The sequence below is a fragment of the Mastacembelus armatus genome, chromosome 1, assembly GCF_900324485.2.
Source record: "Mastacembelus armatus chromosome 1, fMasArm1.2, whole genome shotgun sequence".
In the NCBI taxonomy this organism is placed as follows: domain Eukaryota; kingdom Metazoa; phylum Chordata; class Actinopteri; order Synbranchiformes; family Mastacembelidae; genus Mastacembelus; species Mastacembelus armatus.
Genome location: NC_046633.1, coordinates 4,004,256 through 4,021,084, shown reverse-complemented (window position 1 = coordinate 4,021,084; position 16,829 = coordinate 4,004,256). Strand labels below are relative to the sequence as shown.

Sequence of the window (16,829 nt, the reverse complement as noted above, 5' to 3'; positions counted from 1 at the left end):
ACCTAAGCGCTTTAGTTAGGGAATATAATGCATTTATATCCTTTCAACCACTGCTGTGTACCCTAAGTTGCCAGTTTAAGTACAACAAGCCACATTTTGCATACTAACGTTTTAATACATGGGATGGACAAAACAAACTGCAGCTCCGTAATGATCATCATTTGTACCAGCACCTTTCTAAGCTGTGTCAAAAAGTCTTAGCATTATTTACTGCAGGGCTGTTGAAGTATAAACTGGCAACTGAGAGTATTTCGAGCGGATATTGTGAAAATATGTTTTATTTTGAAATCGGAAGTCTTTATTGTTGTTTCCGGCATAACTTCGGACCTGGTTTTGACATCGAGCGCGGCTTTCCCGGCCCCGGTCACATGGATAAATATGGGTGTGAGGGTTCAGTTTGCCGGGGACACAGGTGACGCCGAGAGCCGGGGGCTAGACTGGAAGTTAGCTTAGTGTTTCCGTGAAAGAGGAATCTAATCCCGGGACAAAGGTCAGCTAACCGTGTGACTGCCGCCCGTAGGGAGCTTTCGCTTCTCCCATAACTTTTCACTGATATTTGTTCCTGAAAACGTCGCTTGTTTACGCCGCTGTTGTTGTTTGCGGACGCGGACGGGACAGTCCTCAAGCTTTGGTTTGCTGCAGCTCCGGTGCCCGTGAGACCGGGGGGACCTGCAGTAAGTTTGTGGTTGTGCGGTTTTGCTCTGAACAGCTGACTCACCGAGCGAAGGCCGACCCGGACCTGGCCATGTTTGATCCTGGAGTGGAGTCCGATGCCTTGGGTCGCTGCTGAGATCCTCCATGGGCTGATCCCCTCCCTGCCTGAAGATGATCGGGTCGCCGGACCTGCTGGCCTTCACCCGCACTGAGGGGTTTGGAGAAGAGGTCCCGGAGGCTCAGGGTCTACCTGAAGAGCTCTCTGTTCCCCTTTGCCCTGTGTCCCACCCCTGGACCACCTCGGCCCAGTTTCACAGGGACTTCATACTGGTGGCTGAATTCTCAGAGCAGGTGTGTGTGTGTTTTTCATTTCTGTCATTTCTCCTTTACAAGTAAAAGTACTTCATTCATGAGCCCACTTACAGTAAGTGAAGTATTATCGGCTAAATGTACATAAAGTATCACAAGTGAAAGTACATATACAACCTCTAATACACAAACACATAGACAAAACAGAGTCAAGCAGGCTACAGAAGTACTGCCAGGTCAACAGCAGATACTGATAATATCTGAATCATGTTGTTTTAAAAATGACTTTTCATAACTTTTGTGTCCTGTAATAAAAAATGTCTATTGTTATTTTAGCTGTTTTCAGTGTTTGGTTCAGTTTTTCTCTTCCAGATGTTGATGGGTGAAGTTGTTTTCAGCTCCTAGATTATGAAGATATCCTGCATGTGCCCGTCTCTCACAGGAGAGACTGGCTTTAGAGGTTCCTCATACCAGCTCTGGAATGGGGAAGAAGGTTTTCAGTACGATGCACCTCACAACTGAGCTGAGCTGCAGCACGGCCTGAAGTTAGAGACACTGAGAGGTTTTCAGAGTTTAGTGGTTAATGCTGCTAATGACGGTTTTAGCAGGGCTCTCTTTTAAATTAGATTCAATCCCAGTTGGACTTGTTGACCTTTCTGGGCCACTGCAGATGTAGAATTTGACAGGAGATATTTCTTACAGATACCTCTGTAAGAGGTATCTGTATCAATGTTTGGTGAGAATGAGCTGGTTTAAGCTTCTTTCTGTGTTGTTAGGTAGTTTATTCAAGCGGTTTCCAACCTCGGTGCCAGGACACAAGGAATATGATCACAAGATAGCCCTGTGGGTAATAATAATAATTTCAGTAATAACTTTAAGGATTTTGTGAATAAAATGCAAGAAATAAAAAAGCCACAGGCAATTTTTTAAGTCCCACTATAAGTTACAAACCACTGGTTTAATACTTAGGCTCAGTTTTTCTGTCTCAGATTGAGATTGGATGCATTTTATGTATTATGATTGATAGAATCCGTTTAGGGTGAAGATTAGTTGAGCATTTAAAGTGAAATGTGTCTAGTTCCTTTTATTGAAGCCCTCATGCATTAAGTGTCTCTTCCTCTTTTGGAGATTTCTGACAGCCCTCTGGTCACATGATGAGATGTGATGGTCAGGTGACTATGCCCTGAAAGTGGAAGAACCACATCTTTTCTGAGACGCTTATGTAATAAAAATATTTGTTTACAGGATGTTTGAAACCCCTTTTTTGTACCATGTGTTGAGTGTGTGCCTGTCTGGAATAGTTTCACACACTGTATCTCACCTGGTGATTACTTTCCTTTTCCTTTAGAGTTAAATATATTAGAATTACACTATTAATGACTCATGAAAACAGCTGCTGAATAATCTTTTGTTAAAGGACTAATTAAATCCAATCTTTTACTATGGATCTGTGAAACTGGGATGGATATTTCTCTGGTTAAAGAATAAAAGAGTTGTTATTGGCAGACTGTGGTAAGTATTTCGATTGTACTGCACGTCCTAAAGCCTCTGCTGTGTTTCCAGGTGGGCCCAAAGCCTGTGCTGACGATACCAGATGACCCAAGAGTCATTGGCTCCTTTAACCTCAACCACTTTTCTGTTCGCATCATGTCTGTGGACTACCAGGCGTCTGGCCCTGGCCACACCACTCCTGCTTCCCCCGGCCTGCGGCTCAACTTCAGCGAGGACTCCAGAGTGATCCTGGGAGATTCAGCAGAAGATGCTTTTGCATATGTTCACCACCTGACCCTCTATGATCTGGAGGCTCGGGGTATGGTGCGGCCTTTCTGCATGGCCTATGTGTGTTCGGACCAGGCGAAGCTGATAGAGAACTTCTCTGAGCTGTCCATGTGCTTCTCTCAGGCGTCTGACAGCCTCAAGACGGGAAACAGACAGGCCTTTTCTACTGAGCTGCAGAGAAAACTACAGGAGCTGGAGTAAGTTCAGTTTCAGGTCACATATTGGAGCTCGACACACTTGGCCAATACTATTACAGATGATATCCAAACTGGTGAATATGTCAACTAACAAGTAATGAGAAAATTGCAGGACAGAAATGCCAAAGATGGATGAAGAAATTTAGAAAGAGAGTCTTCATTAAAAAGTTTCACTAGAGAGAACTGAAGTTCTGCTGTAACATGTCCAGCTCATGAAACATATATCATAACATTTCTTGTTGATAATCCTCTAGTGATCAAATTCAAGCTTTAGTTTATTTATAAAAATGTTTGATTGACCTAGAAAACAGTGCACACCACTCAGGTGCTATGTAGACTGACTAAACCTCATTAGAGCTGGTGTGTCTGCAACTAACACTTATTTTTATTATTAATTCATCTGCCAATTATTTTCTCGATTCTCGTTTTGTTTCTAAAACACCAGTAAACACACTGACTCTTTCAGGTACACACGGCTGACTCTGCTGCAGGAGACAGAATGTCCAGGGGCTGCAAACGGGTTCACAGAAGTTGCAGAACAAGCTGATGAGCTTGAAGCTGTAGAGCATTCGATTTTAAATCACAGAGATCTCCTCCGCCAGGTCACCTCCTACCCTAACAGGAAGCTCAAACAGCCTGACTTCCTGCCTTATGACCTAGCCGAGTCCCTCGCTGATCCGACTGCACTGCTGCCTCCTGAGCCCTCTCTGTCCACCTCCAGCTCCTGCAGTGCGGAGCACTATCTCAAGCCGCTGCAGGAGCTTTGCAACTCCTACTTCCTCTCCTTAATGAAGGAGCAGCTCGCAGACACAGAGCGCCGTCTACGTGGTGACAGGAGCCTTTTGCGAACTGCTCATGTCATATGTTCACTGTCCAGGAGGCTCACGCTCACCAACTTCCTGTTCGATCTGTGGAGCCCAGAGGATGAAGCAGAGGAGGAGGGGGAGAGCGCTGAGGCAGAGCTGCAGAGGGTCACAGGAAGTAAGAGTGCCATCGCAGCATTTCAGTCAGGACCAGTGAGCCTGGAGTCCTTCTGCTCCTGTGTGGAGGAGATTTCCATCAAACTAGAGGCAGGAGACGTTGGGACAGTGACCCCTGACCACAGTGTTGCCATGGAGATGGCGGGAAGTGTGAGCAGCAGCGACAGCATTGAAGTGCTCGGCACTGAGAAGTCTTATAGGACACAGCGTGTCATCGCTGGATCTGAAAACAGAGGTACTTCCACTGATAGTGGCCATAAAACTGCCTGAGAAGCCTGAGAATGAAGCCTGCTCCTTCTGGTGATTCCACACTCTTTATCTAGCGTGACTAGGAAGCTGACTATTGGGTCGCCATGACGTTCACAGCAGATATTCAAGGTTTATAAAGAACACACTCTAACCTTTAGTGCCTGTAATGCCAGTGTTTTAGCATGAAGCTTTAACTTTTAACTAACCTCAGTGAAATAATGAAATCAAGTCAATTAAGTTGCTTTTGAGTTGTCATTTCAGCCATGTACAGTAAAGCGCAGTACACAGTGAAGTAGAACAGTGTTAAAAACTACAATCTTGAGAATTGGTTTTCTCATTCATCCACTAGTTCCAGCTTCTCAAATGTGACAGTATTTTGTCTTTCTTGTGTTGTATTAAGCTAAAGATGAATCCAGCTACTGCCGTTCTAGTTTGTGTCTTTACAACTGACAGTTTACTCTCTTCACCAGAAACACCAACCGGGTCGATGGACACCTTTCTCAGGCGAGCAGCAGCCGATGCAGGCATCAGGCGTGTGCGGGCCTACGCCAGACGAGCCAACAGTGAGGACAGCATCGAGGTGCTGAGCACCACCGAGTCCATCTTTCCCGATGACCTCACCGCCATCACAGAGGAAGAAGCCGAGCAGCAGCACCTAAGTAACGGTTTTGACAGTCAGGGAGAGACAGTGACAGAGTGCAAATCTGAAAGTTTCCTCAAAGAGGCAAACACACTGTGTGGATCGACTGTCGGAGATGAAAATGTTCAAGAACTGGGTTGTGCTGACGCAGAAGAGTCCTTTAAGCAAATAACAGTTAGTGATGGAGTCAAAGAGGAGCCAGTCATTGAGTCAAGTCTGAAGAATCAAGTTCATGAAGGCAACAATCCAAAGAAGTTGTCCAAACAAGGTAATAAATCTCCTCCAGCAGTCATTTCTAAAACCCCATTTAAACTTGGCTACACTCAAAAACTAGGATCATCCACACTGGTGTTAACACGTCGTTTTAGTGCAGATCTTTTTAGTGGCTTCTTATCCACACAAGCTCTCAATAACAACCTCATTTATTGCTCGGCCTCTGCTCTGTGCACTCTGAGGTTTACATGCTCTGTGTTCAAAAAGTCCCAGCACAGGCTCAGAACTGTGGCACAAATCTAACACCATAATAACAATTTCAGTAGTAAAGAGTCCACAGTAAAGCGTCACTTTACTGGACTATTGTGCACTTTAAATAGACACCTGACAGGACTTAAACTATGGGACAACGATTACATACAACAGAAGCAGCGGGTATTTAGAACTTTATATTAAAGGGAGAGAGGAAGGAAACATTAGACATATTTTTGTAAATGCATCACTGCACCTTGTCCTGGGAATGAGTCATAACTGAATGGAACTTAAATATGTGGAATATAAATAGCTGCGAGTTGAGTTACAGTCTGTTGGCAGAGAGTGGACGACTGCAGAGGTGAAAGCTCTGCAGTGCTCAGTTACATAAAGTGAACACACAGCCAGACCCTGATGACAGAAGCCAGCTCTTGAAACAAAATCACCTTTTTACTGAGGTCCAAGGTTAAGACATGTCAGCTTGAATTAAAAATGAGCTTTTATTTTCTCAATCTGTTAAAATATTTTACCTTCATAGCTTTAACAGCTGACGATGTCAAAACATGTAGCACATTTTTGTTTTTTTTTTACTTCTGGACTTTCTTGACATCTTTGATCTATATTTTTATTAGTTACTGAGAAAAGTTACAAGTTTGTCATATCGATAAGATGTAACCAAACCTTTTTACTCCACAGCTGAAGAAGCAGTAGAGGTGATGCCAAAGAGGTCTGAGGTCCATCAGACGGTGCAGTCGGTGCCAGACCTCCATGTCAACTTTGCTCCACATGTGGCCCTGGCGGAGGTTGACCACTGGCCTCCGCCCTGTGCTCCTCTGAGGATCCTGAGCATCGACGAAGCGTCTGACTGCACCAGTTTCACCAGCTCCTCAGACACACCCTCTCTCACCCAAAACCTCCACAGCAGCGCACGTTTAGATAAGAGGAAGAGAAGGAAGGCTGGACTCAGAGCCCTCCGGTTCCTTAAACAGAACTCATTCTCCCAGCATGCCGTGTTTTGTCTCTTGAGCGGCCGGCCACTGGTTGTCATTGGAGATGAGACGTTGGTCAGGAAGGTGGTGGATGGGCTGAGTCTCTTCCTGCCTGCTCCTGATGGAAACACTGTGATGCCATGTTTGACCACACCACTTCAGTTGACTGACCTGCTCACCTGGAGACTGATAGGAATACACAGGTACCCCATAACACACAGCCATAATCTACCAGTCCTCGTATTCTAGTTGCAGAATCAATACAGTATGTTCAGCTGCTTTAGCATCTATTTTTGGATGTTTCATTTTCTTTGGTTGACTGCAGTAAAAATACCCAGACACTAGATACCAGATCTGTGAAGCTGATAATGTTTGACATGTTCCCCTGGTTTTTGCTACCTTGATCCTTATTGTTATAAATGAGATACACCAGACACAGGAACACTGCAGTGACAAAGAGGAGCTACAGGAGACACAAGTAGGCTCTCACCAAGGTTAAATGTTTTATTTTTTGGGTGTTTGCCTTTATTCAATAGTAGACAATATACAGGTGGACAGAAGGGGTAGAGCTGTGTGTCACAAAAGTATGGAGTGCCTGACATAACCACCAGTATTTTTTGCAGGACTATAAACCGTTATTAAAGCTGCACTAATTAACATATTTTATATTAATGAAAAATATTTCCCAGCACCAACCACACACCAGATAATTCTAAAGATCCATATATTTTCTTAAAAGTCCATTCACAGCTCCCATCTGGCCAAGAAAAATAAAATGATCTTTTAATACATCAGGCACAGTTTTACAACTTGTTTTTTTTCTTGACCAGATCACCCTTCAACTCTTCGTCCAGCATTATTCCGTCTCTGACTCGCTACAGTCGTTACTTGGCCATGCTGGACCTGGACCAGAGGACTCTGCGCTGTCCATCGTACTCCGGCTCTCTCATCAGCAGACTGGCTGATCCTCACACCGGTATCAGTCGAGGCCTCACCTACCTGCTGCACCTGGAGAGCTGCCTGACTAAGCTGGCCAACCAGGCGCTACTGTACACGTTTAATCCTGCTGTTAAACATCTGAAAACTGGGGGAGGGAACCATGGCAAAGAAGAGGAGGATGTTTTGTTCAGACAAGGATACTGCAGCAGTGAAAATGATTTGAGGGTGATGAATTTCCTTTCTGACCTCATCAAACAGCACCATGCGGGACATGGACCACCAGTTTTAAGAGTGTCTTACAGGTCAGTGCACCTCCACAAAAATACGTATGCAACAGTCTAAAAAACACTGAAGAGATTATTCAGATACTTTAGTTGAGTGATCTGCTACTGTGAAAATGCCAAGACAGAAGAGTCACACTTGTGTTTTTACCTGCAGTGTTAATGCGCTTGGATGATTTCTGCCCCAATTATCACCGGGGTCATTCTTCTGCATTAGTGCCGCTCTGCCGACTTTTACTTGCAGTTTTTAAAATGTGGGTTTAATCACTGAATCACATGTTAACCATTTATAATTTAAGATAACTGAGCCACATATGCAATTTAAACAGAGAAATCTGTGTAGTGCTGAAGCTACTGTAACAGGGAGCTTGACTGTATTTCTTCAGTAAGTGCTCTGTTAGCCTGTACCAGCTTAACTACAGTTTAGAATGTGCTCCTTTAAAACTGTTATTTAAAAATGCTCATTTTTATATTGCTGTTAAAGCATGTACTAGTTCAGTGTTATGAAACTACAACTGGATATCCTAAATGTGCATCCAGTTTTAGCTTCACTTATTCATGTGGGACTGTAAAGAACAGTTTTTTGTTTTGTTTTTTTTTATATACATTTTTCAGTTTTATAAATTAGTGGTGGATGAAGCTTTACTTAATTAAATGTAAAAATATTCCTCAAGTTTTGATCATAATTACTAAGATTCTGTTCAAAATCATGAAAATTTATATATTGAAAGAGCTAAGAGAAATTAAAGTCAGAATTCTGAGGAAAAAGTCAAAACTGCAAAAAAAAAAAAAGGTCAGAATTTGCGGACTTCAAAATTTAAAGAAATTTTATAAAAATTAACTAAAATCAGAATTCAAAGGAAAAAAGTAAAAATTAAAACAAAATTCCATTACTGAGGGGGAAAGGACAAATTTGATTTAAAAAGTCATAATTTAAATAAATTTGATGTATGAATTTTAGATTATAATTTTAAAAGCAGAATTCTGAGAAAGTTAAAATTCAAGGACAAAAAAGTCAACTGTAATTTTAAAAGCAGAATTAAAAGAAATTTTAAATTCTAAATTTAAACAGGGGAAAGTCAAAACTGTCTTGATGTATTTCAATTCTCAGAAAAGTAAGAATTCAAGTAAGTCGAGATTAAAAATTTTAAGTCAATTCTGAGAAAAAGTCAAAATTCACGGATTTAAAAAATTCTATTTTAAAATCAGAATTTAGAGGGGAAAATTCATAACTATCTTTAGGTATCTAAATTCTCGAGAAAAGTCAGAATTCAAAATTTAAAAAATTTAAGTCAGAATTCTGAGAAAAGTCAGAATTCTAATAAGTCAAAATTAAAAACGGAATTCTAAATTTAAAGCTTAAAGTTTAAAATCAGAATTTTGAGGGAAAAAACTTTAAACATAATCAGGCTTTTCAGTTTGATTTATATTTTTGTAGTTATACAACAAAATTTTGAATGCATAACATTTCATTGTAACAGTATTTGCTTTTTTAAGTAACAGATTTGAGTGTTTTCCACCACTGTTTGTTCCACACAGTTTAAATTACAGTTGCTTTTAAATTCTAAACGGCAGCTGATCTAAAAGAGCAAAGAGCAGCAGCCTCCTTCTGATAAACACTGTACTTTTATATTTTATTTTAATGTTGTAAATGAGCCAATTTCAACGTGTGTATTTACTCTGAAAATAAAGTTATGTTTTAGACTTGGATTCTGAATTAAGCATTTTAAGCAATATATCGGTAACTAACACTTCTAAGAAACAATATTTTATTTATCAATATTTCGCCTCTTATATACATCCAACAGTAGTCGCAGAAGGAGATCAACAAACATTCTTTTAAATTAAAAGATCCTGTAGTACGGAACCAGACTTTCTCCAGTTTATGCCAATAGCACACAAACACTGATCAAGTCATTAAAGAATAAAGCAAAATAAAATGTCTCTTATCATGTTAATGAGTCACAGGATGTGTCTGAGGTCTCAGCATCACACTGGCGACACCTCTGTTGAGGAATATTCCCACATCTGCACCATGCTGACCAGTGTTTTAAGAGTCTGCTGGAGTGTTGTGTGATCAGGCCGAGCTGCACCCACAAACAAAACAAGTACAGAAAATAGTAACTAGTTTTATCCTCTTTTGAGAAAGTACATAAGGAAACAAAAGAACACAAACCATCACATTTGGCATTTTGCTTAAAACTGTTATTTTAGTGACAAATACTAAGTAGATACTCCACATGTAGACGTATTGTATTACCCACTGTTAAAACCAAAATTAACACACTACAGACATTTCCCCTAAAAGTAGATTCTGAAATAACCAAAACAAATCAGCAGCTGATGAGAGCTGTGTGACTTACAGATTATTGTGAAGAAGGCCCTCACTTCAGAGTTTAACAGTTGCTGGATTTTCTGCAGGAGGGAAAAGCAGAGAAAGTCATAACCAAACACCACAACACCTACAACACAGTGAAAGGTCACCACATGTGACGGAGCAACTTACTGTAGGTGCTGATCACCACCACCAGTTGTACATCAGGAGACAACAGAGGTAAAAGGAAACAGATCAGATCCACTCTCTTACTAGCTTTTAAAGTCTACTGTGAAGGAAAATATAAACCTCAGTTGCTCAAAAAAAACAAAGACGTTATAAATCAAATATGACTCACTGGTCCCTGTTCGTGTTTGCAGGACACACAGTGGCTACCCTGGAGCGCAGATAGGGTACCAACTTATCCCTGTCTGACAAACAGAGACACAGTGTTAAGCAGCTGTTTTCACACACAAGTTCTTTCATCCCTTTTACAGATACAACAAAAAGTCTTTGACCATAATTAGCCTATGGAGCAATGAATGATGGGCACATGTTCACCACAGGCACAGCAGCAAGTTAGTAGCTCATGATGGTCAGAGACCAGCAGAGCTGTTGATGCAGTTCAAACATTTGAAGCCTTGATGTCACCAAAGCTTTTACATAAGCTGTCAGTACGATGTAAAATTTCCATATTGCTGAATTAAATATTTAAATAAATAAATATTTTATAATTTCATTATAAAATAACTTTAAAATCTTTTAATAAAATATATTTCATTAATTTATTACATTAATAAATATTTAATAAATTATTTAATCTGAGAATCTATTTTCAAAATCTCAACCCCAGATAAGGATGCTGATTTGTTTAAAAAAAAAAAAAAGTTTTCCCACACACCTGTTGTGTTCAGCATCTCCTGTGTGATCTCCTGCACAAAGGAGTTGAGGCGTTCTGTGTCACAGGACAAATGGTTCCACAACCACTCGAGAGCCCACACATTCTCCTGAGGGACAGAAATAGATTAAACCTTTAAATCATGGCTCCTCTAGAACAAGAGTAATCAGTAACATCTGCCACAGTGAAGAACAGAAGCATTTTGGTCACTCTAAACTGTTTTTTCCTGTTACGGTTGCCCACAACAAGAAATGACAGCTTGACATCAAGTGATATATACTGTGATACTGTTCATTTTCATTAGTTAAAATGTGACTGCTCAGGATGAACATGAGAACTGTGTGAAAGTCAGTAAACGGTTCAGTTGATTGGACTTAGACGTGGGGTTGGTGATTCCTTTCAGTAGCATTTTTTATTCTGCGAGATGAACAAAAGAAGGAAATACCTTAAATGTGTTGAGCACAGGGAGTACAGGACTCACAGCAGCATTAAGGATTCTCAAACCTAAAGCACCCGTTACCAACAGCAACAACGCCTGATTTGGGTACACCTGTAAACAAAAACACAAATGCACAGGTTATTACCACTTGTGACATTCTCGAGTTTGAACATTTACATTCTGCAAATACTTACGCTGTCAAAGAATCGTGGAATCTGTATGCTTGAACTGTCCTGGTTTAGCAGTATCGAGTTCACGACATCCCTTGCTTCCTAAAGTCCAAGTGTTGAGCAGAAAAACAATGGTCTTTAAAAACAAACGAACATTTATAAAAATAAAAAAGAAGCTGAAATGAACTAGAAATACATACATGTAGAAACTGTGCATGTGGTGGTGGTAGAGAGGTCAGTGAACCACAAGGTGAGTTGACGATTGTGAGTAAATGGGTCCAACACTGAGACTTGAACAGAAAAACATCAGTCACACACTGGGAGATGCTACACAATGCAAACTCTGTTTATCTGCAACTTTATGTGGGAAAGCTCAATGTGATTTAAATGTAAAGAAAAAGAGCCACAGTCACTCTGCCACAAACAAAAGAATCAATATACGAGCTATTTTAAATGGCCAACACACACTCTTATCCATGTCGATGGTTGCAGGCCCCTCAATCTGAGGGATCAAATGCAGTTGCTTTAAAGCTACAAATGTCTACACAGGGCTCTTCATGTCTGATTTTGATAAGAAGCCTCTTTATTTTTAAAATATTTTCAAGTGATGAAAAGCAGATGTTCTGTTTAGCTGTGAAGAATCAAGAGGGACAATGAAGAAAAACAGTGACAAGAAGTGCAGACTTACATCAGTAAGGATAGCAGAGCTGTATCTCTGAGCTCGGAATGCAAACTTCACCAGCTCAGCACGCTTTAGTGGCACAGCACCTAGAGAGAAGTGGGGGTTTGGCTTCTTTTAAGAAAATCCTTTGAGGTTTTAGAAGAGAAAATGATGACATTATAACAGATGTTTATCTGACCTTTAATTGGCTCCCATGTCACATCAGAGCCGCAGAGCTCTGCTGTATAATAGACTATGACATTTGGTGCTGTTGCTGTTTCAAAGATGCGGAGGTACACGAGGAAGAGGGACGGAGTAAGGCGGCAGGCGGGGCCTTTTTGTGAGACAAACAAATCCTGCACGGCTAATGCTAAGGTTCCGTCCATGCACATGAAGAAAGGGATGAGATCTTGGACCTGCTGCAAGCCACTGGAGACATAAACCAAATGCAGCAAGTCAACACCATTTTATTCTGAAAGCTGTAATACCATAAGGGTTTCTTAAAAACAGTGCCTGTATCTTTTCTTCTGTATTTAAATCTTACTCTCAAAACAAATGTTTTGCCAGTTAATTCACCTCATCGAGTTTACCTTTATAAACTTCAAATCTGTGTCACTAATTCAAAGCTTTAAGCATCTTTTATTGCAGGAGTATACCAGTCGCTCTCAATAAGCCATGCTTGGAAAATAAAGTCAAATTAAATCTAGTTATCACGTGATCATGAACACTCACAGTTCGGTACCATTAGTCTTGATGACCCGTAGGTAGCGACACAACTCTCTGTACCTGCAGACATCACACAGCCAAACCGTGTTTTAATCCCACTTGTAAGAGTAAGATATGCGTGTGTGGTATATAAATGTGAAACGGTATATACGACGATTGTGTACCTGCGCTGTCGCTGCAATAGTTCTGCTCTCAGCAGAACCACAGAAATCTGTTCAAGCAGGACATCTTTCTTGCCTTTGTCTTTGCGGAAGCCCAACACATTTTGCCCCTTCAGTACAGACGTGAGCAGGACATCATCCCAATGACGAACACACAGGCTGAAGCACACACACACAGACACACACAGTTATATTCATACACAAAACATCTTTAAAGCATAACCTCAGGGATAGACACGCTCACCTGTTAGTCATGGAGAGATCAAATTTCTTGGAAAATTCTTGCAGTTTTCGAGTGAACACTGGAGTAAAATCATCCATCACCATCTGTCTCTGGACTGAAACTATGACCCTGGAAATATATATATATATATATACACACACACACACACACACACACACACACACACACACACACACACACACACACACACACACACACACACACACACACACACACACACACACACACACACACACACACACACACACACACACACACACACACACACAGGTAAATATCCAAACAAATTAGTTACAGATAAGACAGAAAATGGGGTTCTATGTGTATTTACCTCTGCAGTAATGCCGTTTTGGCCTCAGCGACATTTGCCATTGGATACGGCAACATGAAAGCGCTGCAGAGAATTTGAACCAAAATACACTCAAAAGTTGATCACTACTGCAGAACAGAAAAGTCTACTGAGTGAGTAAATGTGAGTGAGTGCGTGTGTGTGTGTGTGTGTGTGTGTGTGTATACCCTGAGAACTGAAAATGTTGACAAAAGTCCTCAGCAGCCCCCAGTTTCATTACGGCAGCAGCTCTGCCGTCCTGTTGGTCTGCTTTGTTCAGGAACGATGACACAAACTCATACACAGGTCTGTAACTGCAAATTAATAAATAAAAAATAATAATAATAATAAATAAAGAAGTAAATTCAAAATCTTAAAGTTTAATGATTCATGTGGGAATGTCAGTGCTTCAAATGTGACATAATGTTACAAACAGGCAACTTAGAATGTTGATGGTGATGTTCTCTGAACCTTAGGGATGGTGAGATTGGTATGATATTTGATATGCTTTTGGATTTTAAATTAAAATAAACTAAGTGGCCTAAAGTGTGTGGACACCCTGTCCTCCTACTTTTGTGGTCTTTAGGTCAGAGGCTGCTTTAATATGGTTAATGTTGGGCCCCTTATTTCCCCTCTGCATCTGTAAAACGCACAGGTCGAAAGTTGTTGGTATTAAATGTTAACAAATATGGAAATTCACCAAAAGGCAGTGAAGTAGACTACTAGCAAGTAAACATACATGTAAACAGTGAACAATTAATATTCAAGTATTTTTGCCCCCCCCGTATCAGATGATATATAGATCACCTGAAGGTGGATGACTGTTCCCATCTGTCAATACTGTTGACAGATCTGCTCTGTAACTCACTCATAGACGACTGCTCCGCGATTTGGTAGGTTCAGACCATATTCCTGAGGCGGCTTTCCTTTCAGGAAGGTGAAGAACTCAACAGAGAGCTCTTGTTTGAAGTTCTGCAGCATCTTCCCTGGACATGAGAAATACCCACCCGACAGCAGTAAAATAACACGTAATTACAGTCCTACAGCAAGTTGTTCAGTCTGAAGTGTTGAGACCTTTATGTCCTCAGTTTATGTGTGGGAGAGCAGCTACCTGCCTGTCGGAGGTGAGTGTCAATTTCAGACAGAGTGAGGTTGAAGGTGTGCAGTACTCCCAGCAAAAGGTTCTTTCTGATATTGTTCCAGAAGTCGCTCCTTTTGTGGCTGTTGCAGTGACAACCACTGTGACACCACACTGCACACTGAAGACACAAACAACAGGCAAATATGGGCCATTTACATTAATGTGGCTGTGAGTAACATTTATTAACAGAAAATAAAGAAAATCTTAAAATCTTCTCTATCTACACCTGTTTTAAACATGTGCTAATCAAGCTATAGTTTTAAAATCCCACTGTTACCTACAAGATCTAAGTATTGGCATAATTTTACATCATGTCATTTTAATAAAGACTGCAAATTTAAATCTGTATGCTGTCCTTCTTGAAGTCTTTCAAAAATAATGGCAAAGATGGTAAAATTCAGCTACAACACAATAACAGATGGCAACTACAGAAAGCACCAGCAGCTTCACAGGCTACATCAGCACATACCTCTGATGCCAGCTTGTCGCAGATGTAGCAGAAGCACTGCTCACAAATGAGGTAGTTAGTGGCTACAGGAGCATTGGTCTCGTTATCTGTAGCCCTGAGCAGGACAGAGGGGAAGCAGTATGATGTCTCTAAGCTTAAACAAAGAGCACTCATCAGCGTTAAACACAATTTACTCACAGGAAAGGATGTATTGGACAGTCGTAGCGTGCGTGAGGCAACACCTCAGCACGGCGGGAGAAGGTAACCACCAGGTCTTCATCCAGAGGAGTCTGAGGTAACACAGTGTCTGAAACACAGAGGAGGAGAAATAGCTATTGACTCAACATAATTAGTAATTATTCTTTAAGACCGGCCTCTTTATAAGAGATTGTTTCTTGGGAGTGGTTTGCACTTCTGATGATTGCAGCCTTAAAGAGTAAAGAAAACCATCATCTTTTGACGCAACAAAGACACAGTAATAATGAACAAATGTCTACTCAACATACTACAATTTTTACAACAAATGTTGATGTTGTCTGGTATTCTCAATTCACTGAGGTAAAAGCCCTGACATACAAAGCTACTTTTACAGAGCTAGCACCAAAAAAGGCTGTTCAGGCTGCATCACCTGACAAAAAAAAAGTACACAAACCCTTTTAAATAAAATAAAATACTCCTAACCCTATAAACTGCATCATGTTACTATGCAACACATGCTGTTTACAAACTAATGTGACACAAACATTAAACACAGTTATTACCAGTCTTGTTCACAGTGCCTGTCTCCACTATGAGGACTGAGGGCTCATCGTCTTCTTCGTCACACTCCACATCATCATCATCATCATCATCGCTGAGGATGATTATTTCTCCACTGTCTCCCGTGGTACACATCAGAAATGTCTAGGACAGGGAACAAAAAACGACCAGCGTCACCTCGCAGATGATAAAACACCATCACTGTGTCCCTGTGTGAGATGTTGGCGTTGATTTTCAGTGTCACTAAAAATGTACAGAACATATCAGCCGAACGTCACTTTACAAAGAAGAAAAATCACTGCGTTATTCTGTAGTGGTAGCGTTTCCATTCAGCCGCAACCAAACCACATTCATTTTTTCCCTTACTTTTAGGAAGCTAGCTAGCTATTAGCTTTCTTGACGTCAGGAAAAGTTTCATACGCTCACATATAGTCACCGCTTATGTCAACAGGTACTTTAACTACAAACAGAACGATGTTAGCATATGAAAATATGTTTTGTTTATTCTGTAAGAATTTGTTTTCTTACCTTAGATGTCCACGAAACCAAAATAATTTGACTTCCCGCCGGGGTTCTTAAATCTTTCCGTCACCGGATGTGTGGATTTTCTTCTTCGTCGTCCTTTTTATTGGAGGCTGACAAACCATTTTAAAGGTGTATTACCGCCACCAACCGGACTGGAGTAGAGCGACAGATAAATACGAAAACCCACGATTAATTTTGTCTACTTCTTAATTTTCTCTTCATTTAATATTATACTACTCTCAGCCGTTCTCTTTTTTAATAATAAGAGGAAACACTATGCTGTGAGTCAGTCTAATGTGACTGCTGGACAATGTTTTATTAAGATTTGTTGTACTGCATCTGCTCTGCTTACTTTGCACTGCTTTTGTATGTGGTTTGTGTCTTTTTGCTATAAAGCCAAATATGAATTGTCATTCAATGTAATAATAACCATAGTCCAGATAAGTCCTCAACCTCCAGGTCAGTTTAACAGTAACGTCCCTCAGCAGAAATGTTTGCTTTTAAAGGTGACATGAAATATCCTTGTTTGCACA

The 16,829-nt window shown here is 40.7% G+C and overlaps 2 protein-coding genes across 5 annotated transcripts; one reads left to right on the top strand and one right to left on the bottom strand.

Moving 5' to 3' along the window:
• Positions 1–322: 322 nt before the first annotated feature.
• On the top strand, positions 323–8,308 carry smcr8b (Smith-Magenis syndrome chromosome region, candidate 8b). The gene is made up of 6 exons (XM_026302678.1): positions 323–1,005; positions 2,527–2,939; positions 3,406–4,154; positions 4,639–5,076; positions 5,970–6,465; positions 7,093–8,308. Exons 1-6 carry the CDS (start codon positions 826–828, stop codon positions 7,541–7,543), a joined length of 2,727 nt encoding a protein of 908 aa, XP_026158463.1. The 5' UTR covers positions 323–825; the 3' UTR covers positions 7,544–8,308.
• Positions 8,309–9,149: 841 nt separating this feature from the next.
• On the bottom strand, positions 9,150–16,424 carry LOC113127848 (uncharacterized). Of its 4 annotated transcripts, none has more exons than XR_003295477.2 (21): positions 16,300–16,424; positions 15,774–15,915; positions 15,211–15,319; positions 15,034–15,127; positions 14,535–14,682; positions 14,292–14,409; positions 13,612–13,737; positions 13,427–13,489; positions 13,096–13,203; positions 12,855–13,010; positions 12,697–12,750; positions 12,164–12,393; positions 11,992–12,071; positions 11,504–11,593; positions 11,328–11,405; positions 11,140–11,244; positions 10,698–10,803; positions 10,155–10,223; positions 9,989–9,996; positions 9,846–9,897; positions 9,150–9,569 (listed from the first exon to the last, which is right to left on the bottom strand). XR_003295477.2 is itself a non-coding variant. In XM_026302705.2 (21 exons), the coding sequence occupies exons 2-20, from the start codon at positions 15,904–15,906 to the stop codon at positions 9,872–9,874; spliced, it is 1,905 nt and encodes a 634-aa protein (XP_026158490.1). In that variant the 5' UTR covers positions 15,907–15,915; positions 16,300–16,424; the 3' UTR covers positions 9,150–9,569; positions 9,846–9,871. The 4 variants fall into 4 exon arrangements, 2 of the variants coding, with proteins under 2 accessions (XP_026158490.1, XP_026158491.1); XM_026302705.2 differs by having other exon boundaries at positions 10,155–10,227; XR_003295478.2 differs by lacking the exon at positions 9,989–9,996.
• Between the last annotated feature and the right edge of the window lie 405 nt (positions 16,425–16,829).

What these genes read in the sequence shown, in the direction of transcription:
- smcr8b (XM_026302678.1), top strand. Translation starts at nt 826, where the DNA reads ATGATCGGGTCGCCGGACCTGCTGGCCTTCACCCGCACTGAGGGGTTT. An exon ending in TGGCTGAATTCTCAGAGCAG is followed by an intron (nt 1,006 to 2,526) that starts GTGTGTGTGTGT and finishes CTGTGTTTCCAG; the next exon opens with GTGGGCCCAAAGCCTGTGCT. An exon ending in AGACTGATAGGAATACACAG is followed by an intron (nt 6,466 to 7,092) that starts GTACCCCATAAC and finishes TTTCTTGACCAG; the next exon opens with ATCACCCTTCAACTCTTCGT.
- LOC113127848 (XM_026302705.2), bottom strand. Translation starts at nt 15,906, where the DNA reads ATGTGTACCACGGGAGACAGTGGAGAAATAATCATCCTCAGCGATGAT. An exon ending in CACTCACCTCCGACAGGCAG is followed by an intron (nt 14,410 to 14,534) that starts GTAGCTGCTCTC and finishes TCTCATGTCCAG; the next exon opens with GGAAGATGCTGCAGAACTTC. An exon ending in AAAACGGCATTACTGCAGAG is followed by an intron (nt 13,204 to 13,426) that starts GTAAATACACAT and finishes ATATATTTCCAG; the next exon opens with GGTCATAGTTTCAGTCCAGA.